The sequence below is a fragment of the Pollicipes pollicipes genome, unplaced genomic scaffold (assembly GCF_011947565.3).
Source record: "Pollicipes pollicipes isolate AB1234 unplaced genomic scaffold, Ppol_2.1 Scaffold_6138;HRSCAF=7277_pilon_pilon_pilon, whole genome shotgun sequence".
Lineage (NCBI taxonomy): Eukaryota > Metazoa > Arthropoda > Thecostraca > Pollicipedomorpha > Pollicipedidae > Pollicipes > Pollicipes pollicipes.
In genome coordinates this window covers 22,542,324-22,560,984 of record NW_023596818.1, presented here as the reverse complement: position 1 = coordinate 22,560,984, position 18,661 = coordinate 22,542,324, and the positions used below count along the sequence as shown (strand labels likewise).

At 47.6% G+C, this 18,661-nt stretch overlaps 1 protein-coding gene across 1 annotated transcript in view; it reads left to right on the top strand.

The window, feature by feature from the left end:
- Window positions 1–18,661, top strand: part of LOC119105469 (orexin receptor type 2) — a 152,693-nt gene that overhangs the window by 120,804 nt on the left and 13,228 nt on the right. The window contains exon 6 of the mRNA XM_037228934.1: window positions 3,495–3,597. Coding sequence (XP_037084829.1) covers window positions 3,495–3,597 — 103 coding nt within the window. The remainder of the gene's footprint in view (window positions 1–3,494; window positions 3,598–18,661) is intronic.

Sequence of the window (18,661 nt, the reverse complement as noted above, 5' to 3'; positions counted from 1 at the left end):
AGAAGCTTTTTGTACTTTTCAAGCAAAATTAGATCAGACGGATTCTGTCTTGTCGGTCACATCCCTTTTCTTGAAATTCTTCTGACTGGTTCATAACTTTGGTTATTAGTAACCGCTTTGGTGGGTGAAATCTCGTTGTACTCCATCCTCACCACTATTAAAGTATTGATTCATATGCATTGGCTTTTCCCAACATGTGTGCTATGTGATATCCCTAGTAGACCAACTTCACCAAAACGTTTGCGCGATAATTGGTGCTAAAATTTAAAACCCTCTATTTAGGGACAAGAAATATGAAAATTGTAAATCATTCTCACGTGAATCCAGCGAAATGTTGGACTATGGGTTTAATTTGTCTCCTATGGCGTTTAGCATAGTGACTCTCACTCTGAAGGGTATTTTGTTTTTTTTAAGCAGTGCATACTTGGATACTCATTTCGTGCAAGGTTGTGATCATAAAGCAGGCATGCGTCAGCAACATATCACCTAGTTTAGTGACACACATATTTCATCAATGCGCTACTGGCTAAATGCATACGCCGCGCATCGCGCCAATCAAATCACGGCGGTTGAAAATACCATGCATTGCACATGAACACATTACCCTGCATTTCTCGACAGAATTGTCCCATCCTGAGCAGATCAGCCGTGCCTTACATTACATCCGTGTTTACCCTGTGTTTTTGCTCAACTCTGCTAGTTAAAAGCTGAGGACATCTCCTGAAATCACAGCATAGTTGCGCCATTTCTGACCACCACACCCAAACTGCCAGTGACCCGGGCGCGGCATTTTTGACGGAGGAGAGGCCGCCGAACCGTTCACCGGTTGGCGTAAGCGAGCTGACGTCACGGAGGAAGGTTTGGTCTCCAAAACAGACGTAATGTGGGCATGCGCTCACTGAGCCGGCGCACCAGCGGCCGGGATGTCGTCCTCATGCGGCCAGGGGAGGGAGGCGGCTCAGGAGCGAGAGGAGCGAGACGACTCAGGAACGAGAGGAGCGAGGCGGCTCAGGAACGAGAGGAGCGAGACGGCTCAGGAACGAGAGGAGCGAGATGGCTCAGGAGCGAGAGGAGGGAGACGGCTCAGGAGCGAGAAGAGCGAGACGGTTCAGGAGCGAGAGGAGCGAGACGGCTCAGGAGCGAGACGGCTCAGGAGGCCCATTGTTCAGCGGAAATTTGGCGCCGGGTGTGCGCAGGCATTCTGGTCCTAAGCAACATGCGGAGTGTTTTAAGCGGATTCGGCCGCCCCACCACTCGAGTACAATTTATTCGCAACGGCCCCAAGTCATTTGAAATTGAATATCGCGAACTACTCAGCATTTCGTACAAGAGTGCAACAGAACAGTCCCAGAGGACCTGGACATTTCTGTGTTTGTGTGGGGTCAGGCCACATTACGTTGTTATCCTGCATTTTGGGTGATAAATGAAGGAAATTGCATAATTTTGATAAGCGTAGCCGGGGAAGAGGCAGACAACCCTGCTAATTTGTTTACCGTAATGCGTTGCAAGGTGGCTGCACCAGCGCAGGCAGAAACACATCAAGCACATAAGGCGCAAGTTAATGGAGCCATTTTAAAGACCTACGAAATACCCGTGTGTGTGTGTAACTTCATCCCACACTTCGTTGGTTGTATCTCCACTGCGTAACCTGCATCTGAGAGAGACCAGCTATCAGTGGGCACCGGGAGAAATAAGTCGTCATCGCTCGGAGCGGAAGCGCAAACAGCGCCCTATGCGAGGCAAGATGGCTCTGCTAAGCAGGCAGAGGAGGCAGCCGGGTCCGGGACACGTGCTGGGAGCTCCTGCGCTCATGTTGCTGTGCTCCGAGGCGTGATCCCCCGACAGCTTCGAGAATATCTTAACCCCGCACACCGGGTTCAAATATTAGACTGAGACGTCGTGGCTACCAAATTAATGTCAAATGCAAATTGCATGTTCGTGCTTGCGACATTGCCGGTATTGCAGCGTTGCTGACCTGATGAGCGCCACCCAGTCAGACCATCTAGTGGACCCCATGAACCCTCAGCAATCTGACATGATTTTGCCAGCCGCCGTGAGCGTCGGATAGTATACGACCGTTGCCTGTTTCACACTTAATGCCTATGCAGAAGCCAAAGACGTGATGAAAAGGTTGGCAGAAGGGATACATATCAGCTCGATTTTCAAAGGATAAAAAATTGCCCCATGACTTTGCCCGCACAATGTACATTTTTCCCATTATCTCATCTTAAAACAGCCTGTTAAGCTCAAAGGTTTCCCTCTTTCCAGCTAGACCTGCAATTTGTTCTCCTATTCGTATCGAGCTGTCCAGCTTGGCATCTGTATGCCGGCGAGCGCCGGCTGCTTAGCCTTTGATCCGCGGCCGTATAGGTGAAAGCATTCTTCCCCGAGTTTAGAAGTTTTGGTCAATGTCGGTGCACACAATTTTCGGTAGGTGTGAGGCGATCGGATCAAAACTTTCCGAACAAGCTTTTTGATATTGCATTAGCGGTGAAGATTTGCATGCTCATCCCCAACCTCTACTCAATTCCGATATTTCTTAGGCTTTTTATTGGTGTATATGTAAGTTATCGATTGATGGCGATATTCTGGTAACGGCAAGCCCGTTAAAAGGGAGCATGCCAAGTCAACAACAGGAGCCAAATGACTTCAAGTCATGATCTTCAAATAAAAGGATAGTTGCCACTCTATTGAAAAAGACTAATTGCAATCGGTAAAACGATATAAAATATACATCCTCATACACATACGCACATACATATATACATTTATCATGTAATATTGTGTATTATAAGATATACAATCGATAGAACGACTCCAATATTTGCAAAATGACAACTTCTATAAGCCTTAAGAACCGAAGGAGCGAAAAAATAACATCCCATGTGCTGTGCTGGCGTTGAACTGATCTGACATTACCCTTAACACACGCTCGGGCGGGGTCAAATTGACCCCCAAGGTTTTTCCGGAATGGTTTCCAAACGGCACGGTGAAGCCGCGCCAAATTTTGCATAGCTGTAGAAAATTAAATAGCGGATCATTTGGGGTCAAAATTTTAATGTACCTTGGAAGATCGCTGACCTAAAAAAGGTCAAAATCAGGCCATGGATTCAGCGAAGTCAATTTCTAGGGAACCGCCCATTCTGATGCAACGACGGAGTGTCAGACGAAGCCATACATCGCTGAGATTCTTTTTTAGGCAACACAACACTTCAATGAGCGAATTCCATTGACCTAGGTTCAGGTATAAAAGTTTGTTTTTAGCCGCCACCATATGCAGAAGACTGGCCAATGACGTGGGCTTCCACATTACACAGCATTGCGCCGTGTCTCCAGTTTACCAGCTGGTTTTCACCATGACCGTGCTGAGTCGGGCTTACTTCGCAGCTGACCGTGCTAAGTCGGGCTCACTTCGCAGCTCGCCGGACGTTTCGTGACTGTTTCCGTGGCATGCACCTGCGCTTTCCGTCGACTAATGGCGGTGCTCGTTGCAGGCAAGTTTCGGCGCGAGTTCCGGAAGGCGATGTGCCGCTCCTGGCAGACACCGCTCGGCCTGCGGACAGATGACAGCCGAACACAGCACGCTAACAGCTCGCCGTAAGTACAGGCGCGGGGCAGCACGCCCCAGGCGCCGTGCACCAATGCTTACTGGGCTTACCGACCAATCGCTGTGGATTAACTTGTGGTAAGTAGTATTTAACTGTGGTCAGGACAGTACTGTCCTGGTTCTTCTGGTACATTTTTTGAAATCTTTTTTTGCTGTGATCATTCTGCAGAGCCTTAGCCCTCAGTCCGGCTCTTACGGGAGTCCAACCTGAGGCGAAGCAGGATGTACGAGTGTCGTTCTCTTTCTGGCAGCTGTTTAGTTCGCAGTGCCCTTGTTGGCAGTGTTTTAGCGCACAGTGTTCCCGCCGAGAGCGCTGTTAAAAGATGGTATTACTTCAGTTATTCGATATTTGTTGAAAAACATGTTAAATCGAATCGTGATTCTTCGCTGCAAGAGATATATGCTTAGAAAGTTTGGTGAGCACAATCCCCTTAATGGAAACATGCAGACTAAACGCATTTTTTTGGAAAAGTTCAACAGCAAATTTAAGTCATAAAATGCTTAGGTTTACGTACATCTAGATGGACCTTCCACGTGGTCAATATTTCATTCATCCATGTCGGCGGAGAAAAAACCTAAGTGGGAAATGGTAGAACCATGTGCTAGTATTATATTCTTTCAAATTGAAAACGTTGAAAAGGCAAAAACCCAATACTAGAAATCCAACACATCAAGACTAGAAAATCAAAGCCCAAGACTAGATGTACTCAAATAGCAAACAATAGCCCATGTGCGCTGACGACTTCAAAAAGCAGAAGGCAAATTCAAATAGTACGTAGCGTAAGCGTCATAACAAACACTCCCGCAAATAACACGTGTCATCCAAGGGCAAACAGGTCCAAGTGCCTCCCACAAATAACATGTGTCATCGAAGGGCAAACAGGTCCAAGTGCCTCCTACAAATAACATGTGTCATCGAAGGGCAAACAGGTCCCAGTGCCTCCCACAAATAACATGTGTCATCGAGGGGCAAACAGGTCCAAGTGCCTCCCACAAATAACATGTGTCATCGAAGGGCAAACAGGTCCAAGCGCCTCCCACAAATAACATGTGTCATCGAGGGGCAAACAGGTCCAAGCGCCATTTTTCAGAAACAAAGTTATCTATGTTTTTTGATGCAGCTCAAAGAACTCTTTCTTGTCGTAATTAAAAGTGGAAAATTTGTGCCCAAAATATGCCAAAATGTATTTATTTTAGCATGTCGGCATGTTTAATTCACTGAAACTTGAAAAGAATTCTGAGCATTCTACCTCATGGCGCCTTTTCCGTTAAATAGTAGATGAGATGGCCCTATTCAACTTGAGAAATTGAAAACACTGTCAAATCTATGATAGAATGATGCCGTTTCGTCTAATCACATTCTTGGTGTGTTGCATCGGCCTAGAACAGTATCAGCTCTGTTCCATTTGAAGATTATGACATATGTATATGCGTATATATATATATATATATATATATATATATACATATGTTCGCTGCACATTTCAAAACTAACAACGGCTGCGTCGTCGGACAAAACACATACGCGCAGTGTACACTATGATGGTTTTTCATCACTCTAATAGGGTGTCGATGCGACCGTCCCCCTCATACTTTTAAGATCCGTTTCCAGTTATGCTGCACAGAGCTGCCCAAATGTTCAGTAGCTTATGGAAATCCATTACACGTGTTGTGGCACCAAAAACGTGCTCTTAGCTTCTCATGTTTCGAAGCAGCGGTTGTTTTTCAGGAAACTAATTTCAGGAATTATTTTGCGCTGCATGTTTTTTTACAGAAAGCATTAATACTTTATGATACCCACACAAAGCGTGTAATATGCCCAATTTAAGATGCCAAAATTGGAAGTCGAAATTGGTGTATCACATGTAAATGAATACCATCGCATCGACTTCGGTCAGCTTTTGCAAGAAAAAATTGCCCCGTCCGGATAGATGTAATTGAATGCTACTGAACACGAATGCGCAAGTTCCGAAGCGTGACATATATGAAAGATGCCCCACAAGAAGCACAACAAAAGCTGTCTACAACGGGGAATTTACATCAAGTAGATCGTCTCTCTTTGAAGAAGACAATCTATCCCTGTTTATGCTTGAAGAAGAAACCCTCTAAGGAGGGATCGAAGGAAACACTCATCGGACAGCACTGTTAGCCTTCTTCCTCGACGAATAACCAGAAATGCTGTAGGCCACCGCCATGTCCACGGAGGCGTCGTCCGTACTGTCGCACCTCACCGGCTGCAGCATTAGCCTGGGCTGCGACGGAGCCAGACACGTTGTGGCGACATCAAGACACTGGGATATTGCCCTAATGCGTGACGTGTTGTAGTCTAGAATCGTTTACGTGTATGAGTGATGCCTGCTGCGTGATGCGTGATGCTTGTTTACTTGACGTCGTTTGCATGTATAAGTGATGCGTTATGCGTGATGTCTGTTTACTAGAATTTGCTGGCATGTGTGTGATGGGTGATTTATGAAGCTTGTTTACTTGATTTCGTTCGCATGTGCACGTATTTTTCAGATTTGTAAGCCTTTTTCAGGTGTTCATTGCACCGTAATAATGCTTGGCAATAGCTCCTTGTTAAATCCTCTGAATGTTGGTGACCTGTCAAAATTGTGGTTCGATACTTTAAAAAAGAATGGGATCGGAGGTCAAGTTTTAATTTGCTGCTCATTATCGTTTTGACCAACGCACTTAACCGAAATATTAAGGCATGCATCTCTCCTTTCTCTTGCTTATTCGACGAGAAAAAAGGCTAACGATATTGCCAACTGTATGTGTAATGGTCATTCCCAAGGTACTTTAAAGCGTACGTGAAATCTTCCTATGATCTAACAATGGATAGAATTTCGATAGAAAGCTGATCAACTCACGTTTTATGTTTTCAGAGTTTGAGCCAAAGTACGATCGAACAAAATATTTTTTATAGCGCCGGAACGTCAAAGGGCCTGGGCAAGGAAATATGCCTAGAATTGAATAACCTCCGAATAAATAAACGGATTTTCCTCAAGGAGAAACCACCGCCCCCGAAATACCTCTCTAGACATTTTATTTCAGCATGAAATACTTGATAAGCAAAGCTGAGTTGGCGCGCTCTAACGGTCCGATCATATGGTACCAAGCTTGAATGATTCCAAAATAAAGATAACAACCTTTGCCCAGCCCGGTACAGCTAGGCTTTCCGTGCATTGCGGTGTGTAGACAGCCACTCACATAGTGGATGAAAACGTCCAGTAAGTGGTAGGATTTAAATGGCGTTGCTATGGCGTCATGCATGCCTGGATAGCATTGAAATAGCCTGAACATCTTCCGGGGCGTATAGCTCAGACACTAGGAATTTTAAAGACATAAAGGCATAAAGATATCTGTCAAGCAAAGAACCGCAAGAGCCCATCGAGGTTGGCCTACCTCAGGTTCTGTACGCATCCTCGAAACTTATCGCCTGACCTGCATACATTTAGCTATAAAAGATATTCTTAGATCAATGGAACTTGTCTAAACGGTTTTTGAATGTTGTTAGAGTAGGACTTACTATAATTTCGTTTGTCAGCCCGTTTCAATGGTTTAATTCTCTTTGACTTAATGACATCTGCCTCTTCATAGTTCTACTAGTACCTTTTCCAAGGTGAAACTGGTTTCCTCTTTGTCCCGGCCTAATTTCGAGTGCTTCATATAGATCTATCTTGTCTATCCCCCCCATAATCCTGTATACCTTTATCAGATCCCCTCTTTCCTCCCTCGCCCCCCCCCCCCTCCCTCCCAGTTTTAGGTCTTGACGAGGGCAGGGCTGTGAACTACACCGAAAGATCTTCCAAATGGCTGTTTTAGCCCAAAGTGTAATACAGATGTCGAACATTCTTTAATGTTGAGTATGAATACGTGCGAGTGTGTTTACTAGCACTGATTTTTTACTTATTTTACTCTCCACTTCTTTAAGACGACTCACGTGTTTCAAACAGCATCATGCGTAGCATGACTGATAATATATTACATGGTGCACAGGTCATTACGCAAAGCAAGGCCTGTAGTCTGTACTACGGGCGCAGAGGGGGCTTAGGGTGACCCTAGGCACACCTTGCTCCTGGCCGAGCTTGTGTATTCGACGCACAATTGCGAGAGGCCGGAAACCCAAACGTGTGCTGGCGAAGATGGCACGGTAGTAGAAGTACCGTCGCATTTGGGCTCTACAAATTGCCAAAGCCCGCCCCAGCCTTAGATGTTCTTGGCAGCGCGGCGCTGGTCTCACTTTGCTGCGCGGCGCGCGCCCGAGTACTGCTGCACTAGCCGCTGCCAGACTAGTTGGTGCGCGGCGATGCGGTCCCCATTCTGCAGGCTGCGCGTCTCCAACTTTCCTGCCGCTGTGCTGCTGAACCAGAAGGCAGAGATTCAGTGCAGGCTGCCTGTAGGAGCGCCTAGTGCTGGTTCAGCGGCGCGCTCTCCGGTCTCCACTCTCTGGAACGACCATCCTGCAACCGGACAGCGGGCGGACGGGATGACGCGGCGACGACGGCTGCCGTGCCGTGGGCTGCTGTTACGACCACCTGCGGCGGACAGCGGGCGGACGTGATGACGCGGCGACGACGGCTGCCGTGCCGTGGGCTGCTGTCACGACCACCTGCGGCGGACAGCGGGCGGACGTGATGACGCGGCGACGACGGCTGGCGTGCCATGGGCTGCTATCACGACCACCTGCGGCGGACAGCGGGCGGACGTGATGACGCGGCGACGACGGCTGCCGTGCCATGGGCTGCTATCACGACCACCTGCGGCGGACAGCGGGCGGACGGGATGACGCGGCGACGACGGCTGGCGTGCCATGGGCTGCTGTCACGACCACCTGCGGCGGACAGCGGGCGAACGTGATGACGCGGCGACGACGGCTGCCGTGCCATGGGGTGCTATCGCGACCACCTGCGGCGGAAGCATTTAAAGGGGCTGTGATGGAAGCCGAAGAATCCCGAAATTGCTGAGAAGGAAAAGCAATGTATCTTCTAATCATGCATGCATTTCCAATTTGCATATTGACCAACACCGACATTAAGGGATGTAGATACGAGCGGTCGTAGAATAGTTTGAAGCCGAAATGGGAGTCTGACGCTTTTGAGGATGCCATTAGTTGACAATTGCCAGCTAACATTCAGAGAAGATCTTTCTTACAGTTAACGATAGAGACAGTTGTTGAGCTTGACGGCTGTCTAGCTTGACCATTGTTGAGGTTGACGGCTGTTGAACTTGACAGTTGCTGAGCTTGACGGTTGTTGAGCTTGACGGTTGCTGAGTTGAGTTGACGGTTGCCTGAGCTTGGCCATGACGAGGTCGTGGCACGCCTCGTCTCCCATCTCCGCCCCAACACATCTCGACGATGGTGCACACGGCCCTCTCCACCGCCTGGGAGTGAATCGGATAGGGCAAGATGGCCAACGGAGAGGAGCGGAGAGCCGAGAGAGTGGAGCACTATATCGCGCAGCCTGCCGTCGCTGAGGTCGCGCAGGAGTGGGGGCTGTGTGACTGGTCCGCGCCATAAGATCAGCTGGGTGTAGTTCACGGCCTCGAAGTTCATTGCTGGGACAGCGGGAATCCAGGGCCCCGCGGTTTGCTGCTCACGTACGGTGCACGGCGCTGAAGATCGGAGCTACCTGTTCTCGGACCACACGGTCCCTGCCCGCCCCCATGGCCAGCAACAGCTGCTCCGGATGGGCCCAGTACCCGTCGCGCTGGATGACTGGCTAGAGCTGCCGCAGCGCACGTGGTCTGCGTGCGCTGCGGTAGCCCTCGGAGCAGCGCGATGCTCCGAGACAAGTTGCGTGAACCATATTCAAAGTTGTTGTTCTATCGGATGGCGAGCCAAACCGGCACATAGTGGCCAGCCACGGTCTGGACGAGGTCCCTAGAGTGCTGCTGTGGCTATGAGCTCGGAGCAGGCGGGCGCCCAGAGTCAACCATCTGAGAACATAGAGAAAAGGGTAAATCGATTCGTTACAAGCTAAACACAAGATTATACGAAAGTTACTGCATCCCTTCGGTGCACGTAATTATGCTGATATTCAGAGTCCTTAAGCGAAACGGCAACACATATCAGCCAAATATTCTCATAGGCATGAATCAACCAGCAAATGAATCGCCATACAATAGCGAAACACATGATAATGAGAAAACGCTCAACAATGAGTACATGCAATACCAAATGATGCCTGATCAAGTTTTAACGTTCACTGCTGTGTATTCGAAGACAGTGTTTTGATATCTACCTAGCATGGTCCAGTGGTGAGGCTCACCGCCGGGCTGTCGCGGTTCGGACAGAGCCTCTTCGAACGCGTGAAGCCAGCAGGCACAGCAGCTGCTGGTCAGTACTCAGCTGCTGGGTTAAGGCAGCTGGCAGGTTTGGCACGAGCCCCGTCATAGTGTCCCTCTTCCTCCTGTCGCTCTAGGCTCGAGTGCCACAGTGTCCCTCTTCCTCCTGTCCCTCTAGACTCGAGTGCCACAGTGTCCCCCTTCCAGAGCTCTCAGGCGCAGGTGTTGCCGATGGGTCCAGGACAATATTTCGGTCCCGTGGTCGTGCCGTCCAAGGTCAGCAGCAGGGGGCGAAGGTACAGCTCGTCGCCGTGCAGCTATCAGATGAAGCATTGCACGGGGACTCAGTGACCAGCTCAAACAGCCGGCACCCGCCGTCTGTCGCCTCAGTGTTGACGCTCGTGCCGTCGGAGCCGAGTATATCGACGTGACCGGCGAACTACAGGCTCATGAGATGTAGCTCGTTTAGCATGTCCACGGCGCGGCCGCACTCGGGCGTGAAGTGGGTCATGTAGCGGCTGCCGGCTCAGCGATGATAACCGCGTGATCTTCGACGGCATTCGCGTGGCTGCGTGCAGGTCCTGTGTTTGCGACCCTCGAAAAACAGGCAGGTCAAACTATATTCCTAGCTTGATGCAGTTTTAATTCCCGCAAAACTTACCTTATAACCCTTTATAGCCCACACAGGAAGCATATGAACTGCAAACCACCATCACAACGATGCGTTAACAGATTCAAATTAAGCTTAGCGATTACTGCTGTAGCATTCTGATATTTGCTCATGTAAGCTCTCTACCAAAAAATAACTTTTTTATAAAAAGTTAATTCAATAACTGCTTGGAAATGTTTTGCTGACGTTCATCTTGATATATGTCTCACACTTAACTTACGTTTACTTAAAATGAAGCTAGAAACATCAACGCTACCAGGTGCCGGTAGTATGGAAAGTGACAAGAGCCTTGCTGCTCGATGGCGCCACTGTGTAAAATAGGTGGTGCTAGTATCGAAGACAGTTTTTTCAGACCCATCAAAGAAGAGCTGCTCTCGCCTGACGGGAATCAACATTAGCGCGGTGTGGCAGACCTAAAAATGTATTATTTACCAATGTACCAAGGAAAAACACTGTCTCACTCCATTCCAAAAGGCAGTCAGGTTGGGTGTTTGATAACATTACCCTGTATGCTCCTCCCCTACTCTGCACAATATATTTTTGCGACCGTGGCAGGACTGGCCCGGCCTCGGCGCTGGTCCGTAGTGGGATGATGTCGGCAGCAAACGTAGCTGTATGATTAAACTAATGGAAAATTAAGATCGCCAAGCGTTGCCAGCATTGAAGGATACAGCGGGACAGGAATGGATCCGAGGATACCGAGTACGGTGATATCCTAGCCATGGACATCGACACAGACGTGTAATTGGGCAATTTACAAGTAACTCGCGGCTGTAGTGCCGTTCATCATGATAGAGATGAAAAACTGCATGTTAGAGGTCGACAAAAAAGAGATGGTCACACGTACACCCCAAAAACAAGCATACGCGTTGGTAATAGCATGAGTAAGGGAAGATTTAGCGCCCATCACGAGATCGACGCCACGCGCAGTAGAAGGTGCTCCAGTGCACGTCTGAAAGGCAGCATTGGAAGCTGCTGCAACGCAGGTCACAACGCATTGAATAGCACAACCCCCGTCAACAACAAGGTCGCTTCCCTTTATTGGTTCTATTAAGCTCCGTAGCCGGCAGAGTAGCCAGAGACACCAAATTTGCAGGGGGGATTGGTCTACATGTGAATTCAATGCTCATTTCTGCCAGATTTTGCTGTTCATATGTGATGACATTAGGGTCGAATAAGGTCAAACAAGATTAAGCTCGAGACTGGTGTCTTGATTACCCCCAGACCCCTCATGCGACCGCTGTGAAGCTACGCACCTGGTCTAAGCAAAAGGTCAGTGTTGTTCAATTAAGGTCGTTGACTTTATCTGACCTTTATAAGGTCGCGGTGACTACATACCTCCGAGATTGCTCCAATTTTGTCATTCAAACAAGCGTGAGGGATTACGCTGGGTGACATGTTCCTAAAAACAAACATTGAACTGGGTCGTTCTAGGTCAGTGAGCTACTCGTGCCTTTAAAAATTTCATGCAGAATGTGTGCTGCGGTCCCTGTCATAAAAATGCAAAATGAGCACCAAGAAATGCTCACAAACCAAGCTCTTAAGTAAAAGAGTAGGTTAGTTTTTTGTTGTCCTGGCTTTCATACCTGAACCTAAGTTAGTGGAACTTGCTGCAGTTATATACACAATTGATTTATTGTCTAAGACACTAACTCAGATACGCATGGCTTCGTCCAACACTCAATTGCTGCATCACATTGAACGATTCCCTAGAAATGTCATTCGTTGACAGCCATGACCTGCCTTTGGTCTGTCATAGGTCAGTAACCTTACAAGGTACATCCAATATTTGCACCAGAAGGTTTGCTTCTCAATTTTATACATCTGTGCAAAGTTTAGCGTGACTACGCCCCACCGTTCGAAATCATTCTGGGAAAACCTTTGGAGGGAAGGAGGTCAAATTGTCCACCCAAATGCTCGTCAAGCTTGTTACATCTTGGATATGTTATTCGGGACGGTGTCGCAGCAAGTGGCGTTGCAGGAACGCAAACGCGACGAACTGAGGGAACCAACTAGCAAACTGATAATGCTGAAGAAGGCCATGCTTCAAATGTTATAATTTATCGAAGATTCCGAAAAAAACCTGAGACAAAACTACGTAGTTTTAGAGAAACTTAACTGTTAAGTGAAAAGTACTACGAGTGTTTTTTTTTACTTGCCTTATAGATCAGGATGACCGTGCATGATAGAGCCTTTCCCTGCAAAACGGCAGATTTGCCCTCTCTTCCATCTTTGGGCGCGATGTGGTCGCCTTGGCGTCGAGAGGCATCGCTAAGCTAGATGTGTGCCAAACCGATTGTCTTTAGACTGTCGGACTTTTGCGAACTGCACGCTATGCTAGATTATTGGGTTGCTCAGGTATGCATGAGGTGCAGGCGAAGATCAGAGCGTCGCACACTGTGTTGATATTCGGGTTCAGAAGTGACCGAAACACTAGTCCAATAATCAATACAGAAACATCATTTGGGTTCATACAAAAGCCAGGCATGTACTTGCTAGTTCTACGACAACGTTAGATGCGTCTTTAAATCATATCAAAGTAACTTTTGGAACGATGCAATGAGAGCGTAGACAATGTTGCCTCTTGGACAATTACTTAAGCCATGGCACATACGCCCTTTTCCTATCCAATGATCATGCAAAAGCAGAATGACCGGTGGAGATGCGTATGCGTATAGCCATATCCGGTCAAAAAGATAATTGACACAAGAAAGTAAGCTCGACATACACTGTTCTCGGTGCTCTTGGCCCTTTGTGGTGCCATTGAGGCCTGCTCCTTTACATCGTGGAAGCCGATGCATTACAGAAACAAGCACCAAACAGTAAAGCCAAAACACAAATCATATGATTGTCAGCACTCACATGGAAGTGCACGTCTAATTGTGCTACGGTCAGTGTCATGATCCGCTGGCGTGAGGTTCGTCTATCTCGGTCTCATGTACGCGACACATTGAACTTATTTCCCAGGTAACGGACCACAGAGCAGATTGAACGAGCGAGACCTGTGTAATTTTAGTCGCAGTAATGAGTTCGACTTAAGGCACAAAACATGCAAAAATAAAAAAAAACAAAAGCAAGCAAAAACCTCCACCAGCTTCAGGTGTCAGACTGTAAGACATAGCAATCCATTTCAGAGGGGGTCGACTGGGCCAACTCGAACTTCCCGGCTGTGTCAATACACTCCCATAATTTTCATCTGCATCGCTATCTCACCTTTCGACGTCCTTAATGAATGCACTTATGCTCACTGGGATGGATCTGACCTGCGATTGCCATCGTCGGCGCCTGGGTCTATCGATGTCGAGTTCGGTGAGGACGACGGTGAATGGATTGCTGGTCACCGACAGAAAATCAAACTGGTTCACCGATTTTGGAACTGGAACCGGCTTGTTTTGTTTCTAGCTTCCTGCACTTCCTGGCTGTACATGCCAATGGACAGTGACAACAACTCCGTCACGTCTGCTCCATAAGCGTGCGTAGCTCTGAATGTCGATAGGTGAAAATAAAAACAGAGCAGACAGTGTTTCGACCAGCTTTTGAAGACGCCTGGGAGCCACGTCTAAAACTTCACTGAGTTTTCTGCCATCCCTGAGCGCACAACGTGTCGTGTTGCCATCGTTTGATGTCTCGCTTCCCCACGATCTCGGCTGATCAACCACCACGCTCAATTCTCCCTAAAACGCCGTCGTGCCTCTTCCTTTCGTTTTGCGTTTTCAAGCCCACGTCTAGGTCTTAACTGGCAATCCATATGACACGCGAATGAAGCCCTGGAAAAGGTTTCAGCCTTGCATGGTTGAGAGACCAAGTTGGTCCGTTTTCGTGCGTGCCGTGCAAGCTGACAGCACATTCAGTTCATTGGTCTGATCCCGTGCTGTTCCGCACACAGCGCATGACACACTGTTTTTGGTGCCGGTCAGCTCGGTGACGACTTTACTGGATCGCGCGGCCGGCCAGCCCCGGAACTGCCCGCTGCCCGGCCGGCCGGCCGGCGTTACGCGGCCTCACTAAAACCTTCATATTGGTTTTCGTTCTGCTGCCATAATAATTGTTGCAAGTTATTCCTTATACACTGACAAACACCCTAATGCAGTGAAAGTGGTCACTGGCACAGGTTTTTTTTTTGGTCTCAATGACTATCATGCTTTGCTCATATCACACGTGCAACGCGTATGTCGGAAAATGATGTATTATTTTAGCTTTAAAGACCATTTAAGTCAAACTCGCTGCCCGCAACTGATGAAGCATGCCTTGGCGATCATCTCCGCTCAATGCATTTTGGCCTTGAAACGTATCATATTCATGATAACACGACAAACATCCTGTCAATATGTGCCAGAATAGCGCCGTCAAGTGACAACAAAAAAGTCCCAGCCTCAGACACATGCAACTTAACGCCAAGGGGCTCAAATGGCTTTTGACGGTGATTGCAGATGATTTCATCAACTCGGCGGTAGAAAACAACACAATTAAGCAGTTTCCAGAATGTCAGCAATGGAAGTTTCGGCCGCCTTTAAACCAGGATTAACGGTGTGTTTCGGTCCCATGCGGCTAGTCTTACTCTCAAAGCGCCGGCCCAAGTACACTCTTACCCGGGGTCCCGCGGGCTTGCAGTGTGGCCTTCAAATCCAGGACGTCCTATTCTTGGCCTTGGCCACAGCCTCAGAAATAGCAACCTGGACCGGATGCTGTCCCTGGCTTCTACGTACATCGACCCAGCAATAAGACGTGCCTCCCATAACCAGATTGGCTATGACGGAGCCTCCCGACATTTTGGGAAGCACACGTGAGGCCTGTCGTCGTTTACTGAGGCTGATGTCAGTCGGTTATGAATGTGGCTTATGGATGGGTCCGTGTTCCCTTTTTTGTCCATCTATATTTTATTCCATTGCACATTAGGATGCTTCTAAATATGTCATTTTGCTTCTAAGGCAAGAAATTCCTGCTCGCTTTGTTTTTTACGGCAATAAACACCTTAAAGCCAGCACAAACCTGAAAGCTCAAAAATTCCAAAAACAACAGTAGGGTAGCATTTTACCATGCGTGCTTCCAGTATTTGAGCACACTAACACCAATCTCTGGCGTTAAATCATCGATTAGCAGTCTGGTTTGAGCAGCAGGGAAGTTGTCCAGTGCAGGCACTAGAACGTGACACGTCATATGGTGGAACTCGGTGTCTTGCTGATTTTTCCGCGAATTTGATTGGATCGGATCTGAAATTTCCTTCGAAACGTGATAAGGCCGAGCCAAACTTTACAACTAGCCAGATCACACGATTGACCGGATCGAAATCAAAAGAAAGGTGAGGTAATCGCTAATTGGTGATTACCCCGCTTTTTGTGTTCCCAAAAACAGCAATGAGACGCAGCAGCTGTCACGTAAAGGCCGGATCACCATATGCCTGATAAGTCCCGGTACTGACGACCATCTGGTGAAACAGGTGCAAGACGCTGTGCGCTCATTCGGGTCGCGGGTTCAGTCCACGTGAACCAACGGAGACAGCATGGAAATGATCTGGTTCGTTCTACGCTAAAACGGCCTCGCTATCCCGCCGGGTATTGAGCATGTGCCACCTGTTGCAATCACGGACTGAAAGACCGATGCGCGACAAAAAATATCTTGCCATAGACCTTATGCGACCTTTTTCACCAAACTTACATTACATTGGCGAGGCAAATGCAGCTTGCGCTTTCGTTTCACTGAACATCTGAGTGATGCCAAGAACCAGACTACCAGCACAAGCACGCACCGTTCGCTAACCATGCGTCAGTCAGTCACCCAATCGCTCCGCCCGCCAACCATGTGCACATCCTTCATTCTACGCAGATGCAAGGACGGAACAGACAGGAAAATGTCGGAATTTTCCCCTATAAAAAGCAACTGTTCGAAGATTACCGTCGTCATTGCCAGCTGACTCACACTGTCTGGCACCATTCAACTGCGAGCCATCTATCGGTACTCCATTCAACCACCATGTCACCACAGGTGGCCAGCGTCAAGCCAGTGGGGAGTTTTGAACCATTAGTTCATTGCCGGTAATAGTCGGAGAGGGATAGGTGTTATGCCTTTCGCCTTCTTTTATGTCTTCTTTTTCCTCTTCTCTCTTTCTCTTCTCTACCCACCTGATGATGGTGGATGCCGAAAATTTGTGCCCCGGCTCTGTTACTGATGTTCTCATAGGCATCGCATCAGAATCTCGAGCCGAAAATGATCTTTTGAATCCAAAATGTGGGCTGCTATAACGACAAAGAGGGTCCCCATGACCCGAATTGTGCCCGTCCCGGGCGAAATCCTGGTTACGCCATTGTGCGTCCTCAGGTGTCTACCAACAATTATTGTTGGATCACCAGAGGAGAAATGCCCAATCATCACTCAATGCTCTTAACTGGGGATCTTTTCGTATACACTGTACTAATTGATCTGCCAAATTTTACATTTTACTCTCACCAGCCTTGTGTCAAAAACGAACACTATGATCTTTCCCGTAGCGATAATGGTGTTGCTCCAGATGCAGTGTTATTTAATTGCGTTCTTTCAATTCATTCATGTCTTTGTATCCAAGACATGTATGTCATGTCTTAAAATACATGCAAGGAAAATTCCCAAATTTGATGTCACATAGAAGTCATGCATGTTCAACCAATAAACTGCAAAAGTTAGCATAAGTGGAGTGATCAAATGTAGCGGGCAAAGAAGCTCCTGCTATGCTGTTATCTGCACATATGTATACTGAAACCGGGTGCTGAATCCTGGATCTTGAATACTTCAGAATTTGAAGTCCATCTTCAATTCTGTCTGTGAACCTTCTAAGGTTCAGAATCCACTTCAAAGTTTTACTTGCTTCCTAAATTTCCTTCATCTTTAAAATAATGCATCGTTCTTTCAAGATATGGCAAAATATCTGGAATTTTGTTGACAAATCTTTTCAGATCAAGCCTATTTTCCTTAAGTTTTTATGGATTCTTTGTGATCAGGAGCGCTTTGGTTAATTCGCCGAAGGATCTATTGGGATCTGAAAGCTTTTCTTGGGATCCAGTCTCGTGTCTTCTTGTGAAGTATAGTGAGCGCTTCAGGGCATGACGCATCATTGTCGCGGTTGCTTATGTCACGCTAGGCCATGTTAATAATCTTAGGTTGGCCCTATTCGCTGCGGCTGCAAAGTCTGCCTCCACCTGTGGCTTTTGCATAGCGCGGCGCCACCTAAAAATGTCATCACGTTGGTGTCATTTGCATGTTTTTGGCTTTGCATCCACAGCCATGGCACACTGAAATAATTTTGATAAGGTGGGCATTGGACGAGACTTCAACAACAAAAACAGTCGCCACAGGTAGCTCCAGGCTCTCGTATTCCTGTGGCTCTCTGCGTTGCACGATGTCAAATGAAAACGAGGTTGTTTGGTGTGCTGCTGTCGTATCTATGGATAAAGGAAAATGGAAGGGCGAAGTACGTAGCCGTATACCTACAGCACGCTGAATTTAGATCGTAGATGATTCAAAGCAGCCCACAAAGACGAGAATGCAAAGTGGCTGGTTAACGAAGAAGAGTAACCCTATTGGTGGATCGCCCATATTGTTGACCTCAATGCTCTTCCGTGTAATATGTTAAACTCCGCAATAGTAAACATGCAAAATAGACGTCTGACGTTTTATCGACTTAAATAAACCTACCGGCGCACATTTCTTATAACCACCACCTCCTTGCTTGCCATACGTCTACCTAAAATCATAACCGCTGTTTCCATCTTTGATTACATGACGAACCATGCTACCTAAGCTGAATAGCTTCTATTCCATGAAACTTTGGTCACAATACGTGGTTTTGAAGTTTCTTTCCTGACTGACTGACTCTGATTTTTCTTGTTTGCAAGGAATTCAAGTCCGCACCCATGCCGGAGTCTGAAGTGCCCTACCTCGCAGACCCACTCACTCAACCAACTTATACCTTGATAATTTGCGATAGCAAAAGAGCTCGCGGGATCACATCGGTGCAGTGACCTTATCTGGCCTTGAGAGGTTCAGCGTTACCAAGATTTAAGGCTCTCGGCTAAAACGCAAATGTTGGTCGAGCGCCTTGGTTTTGAGCTCACACTGGTGGCCTG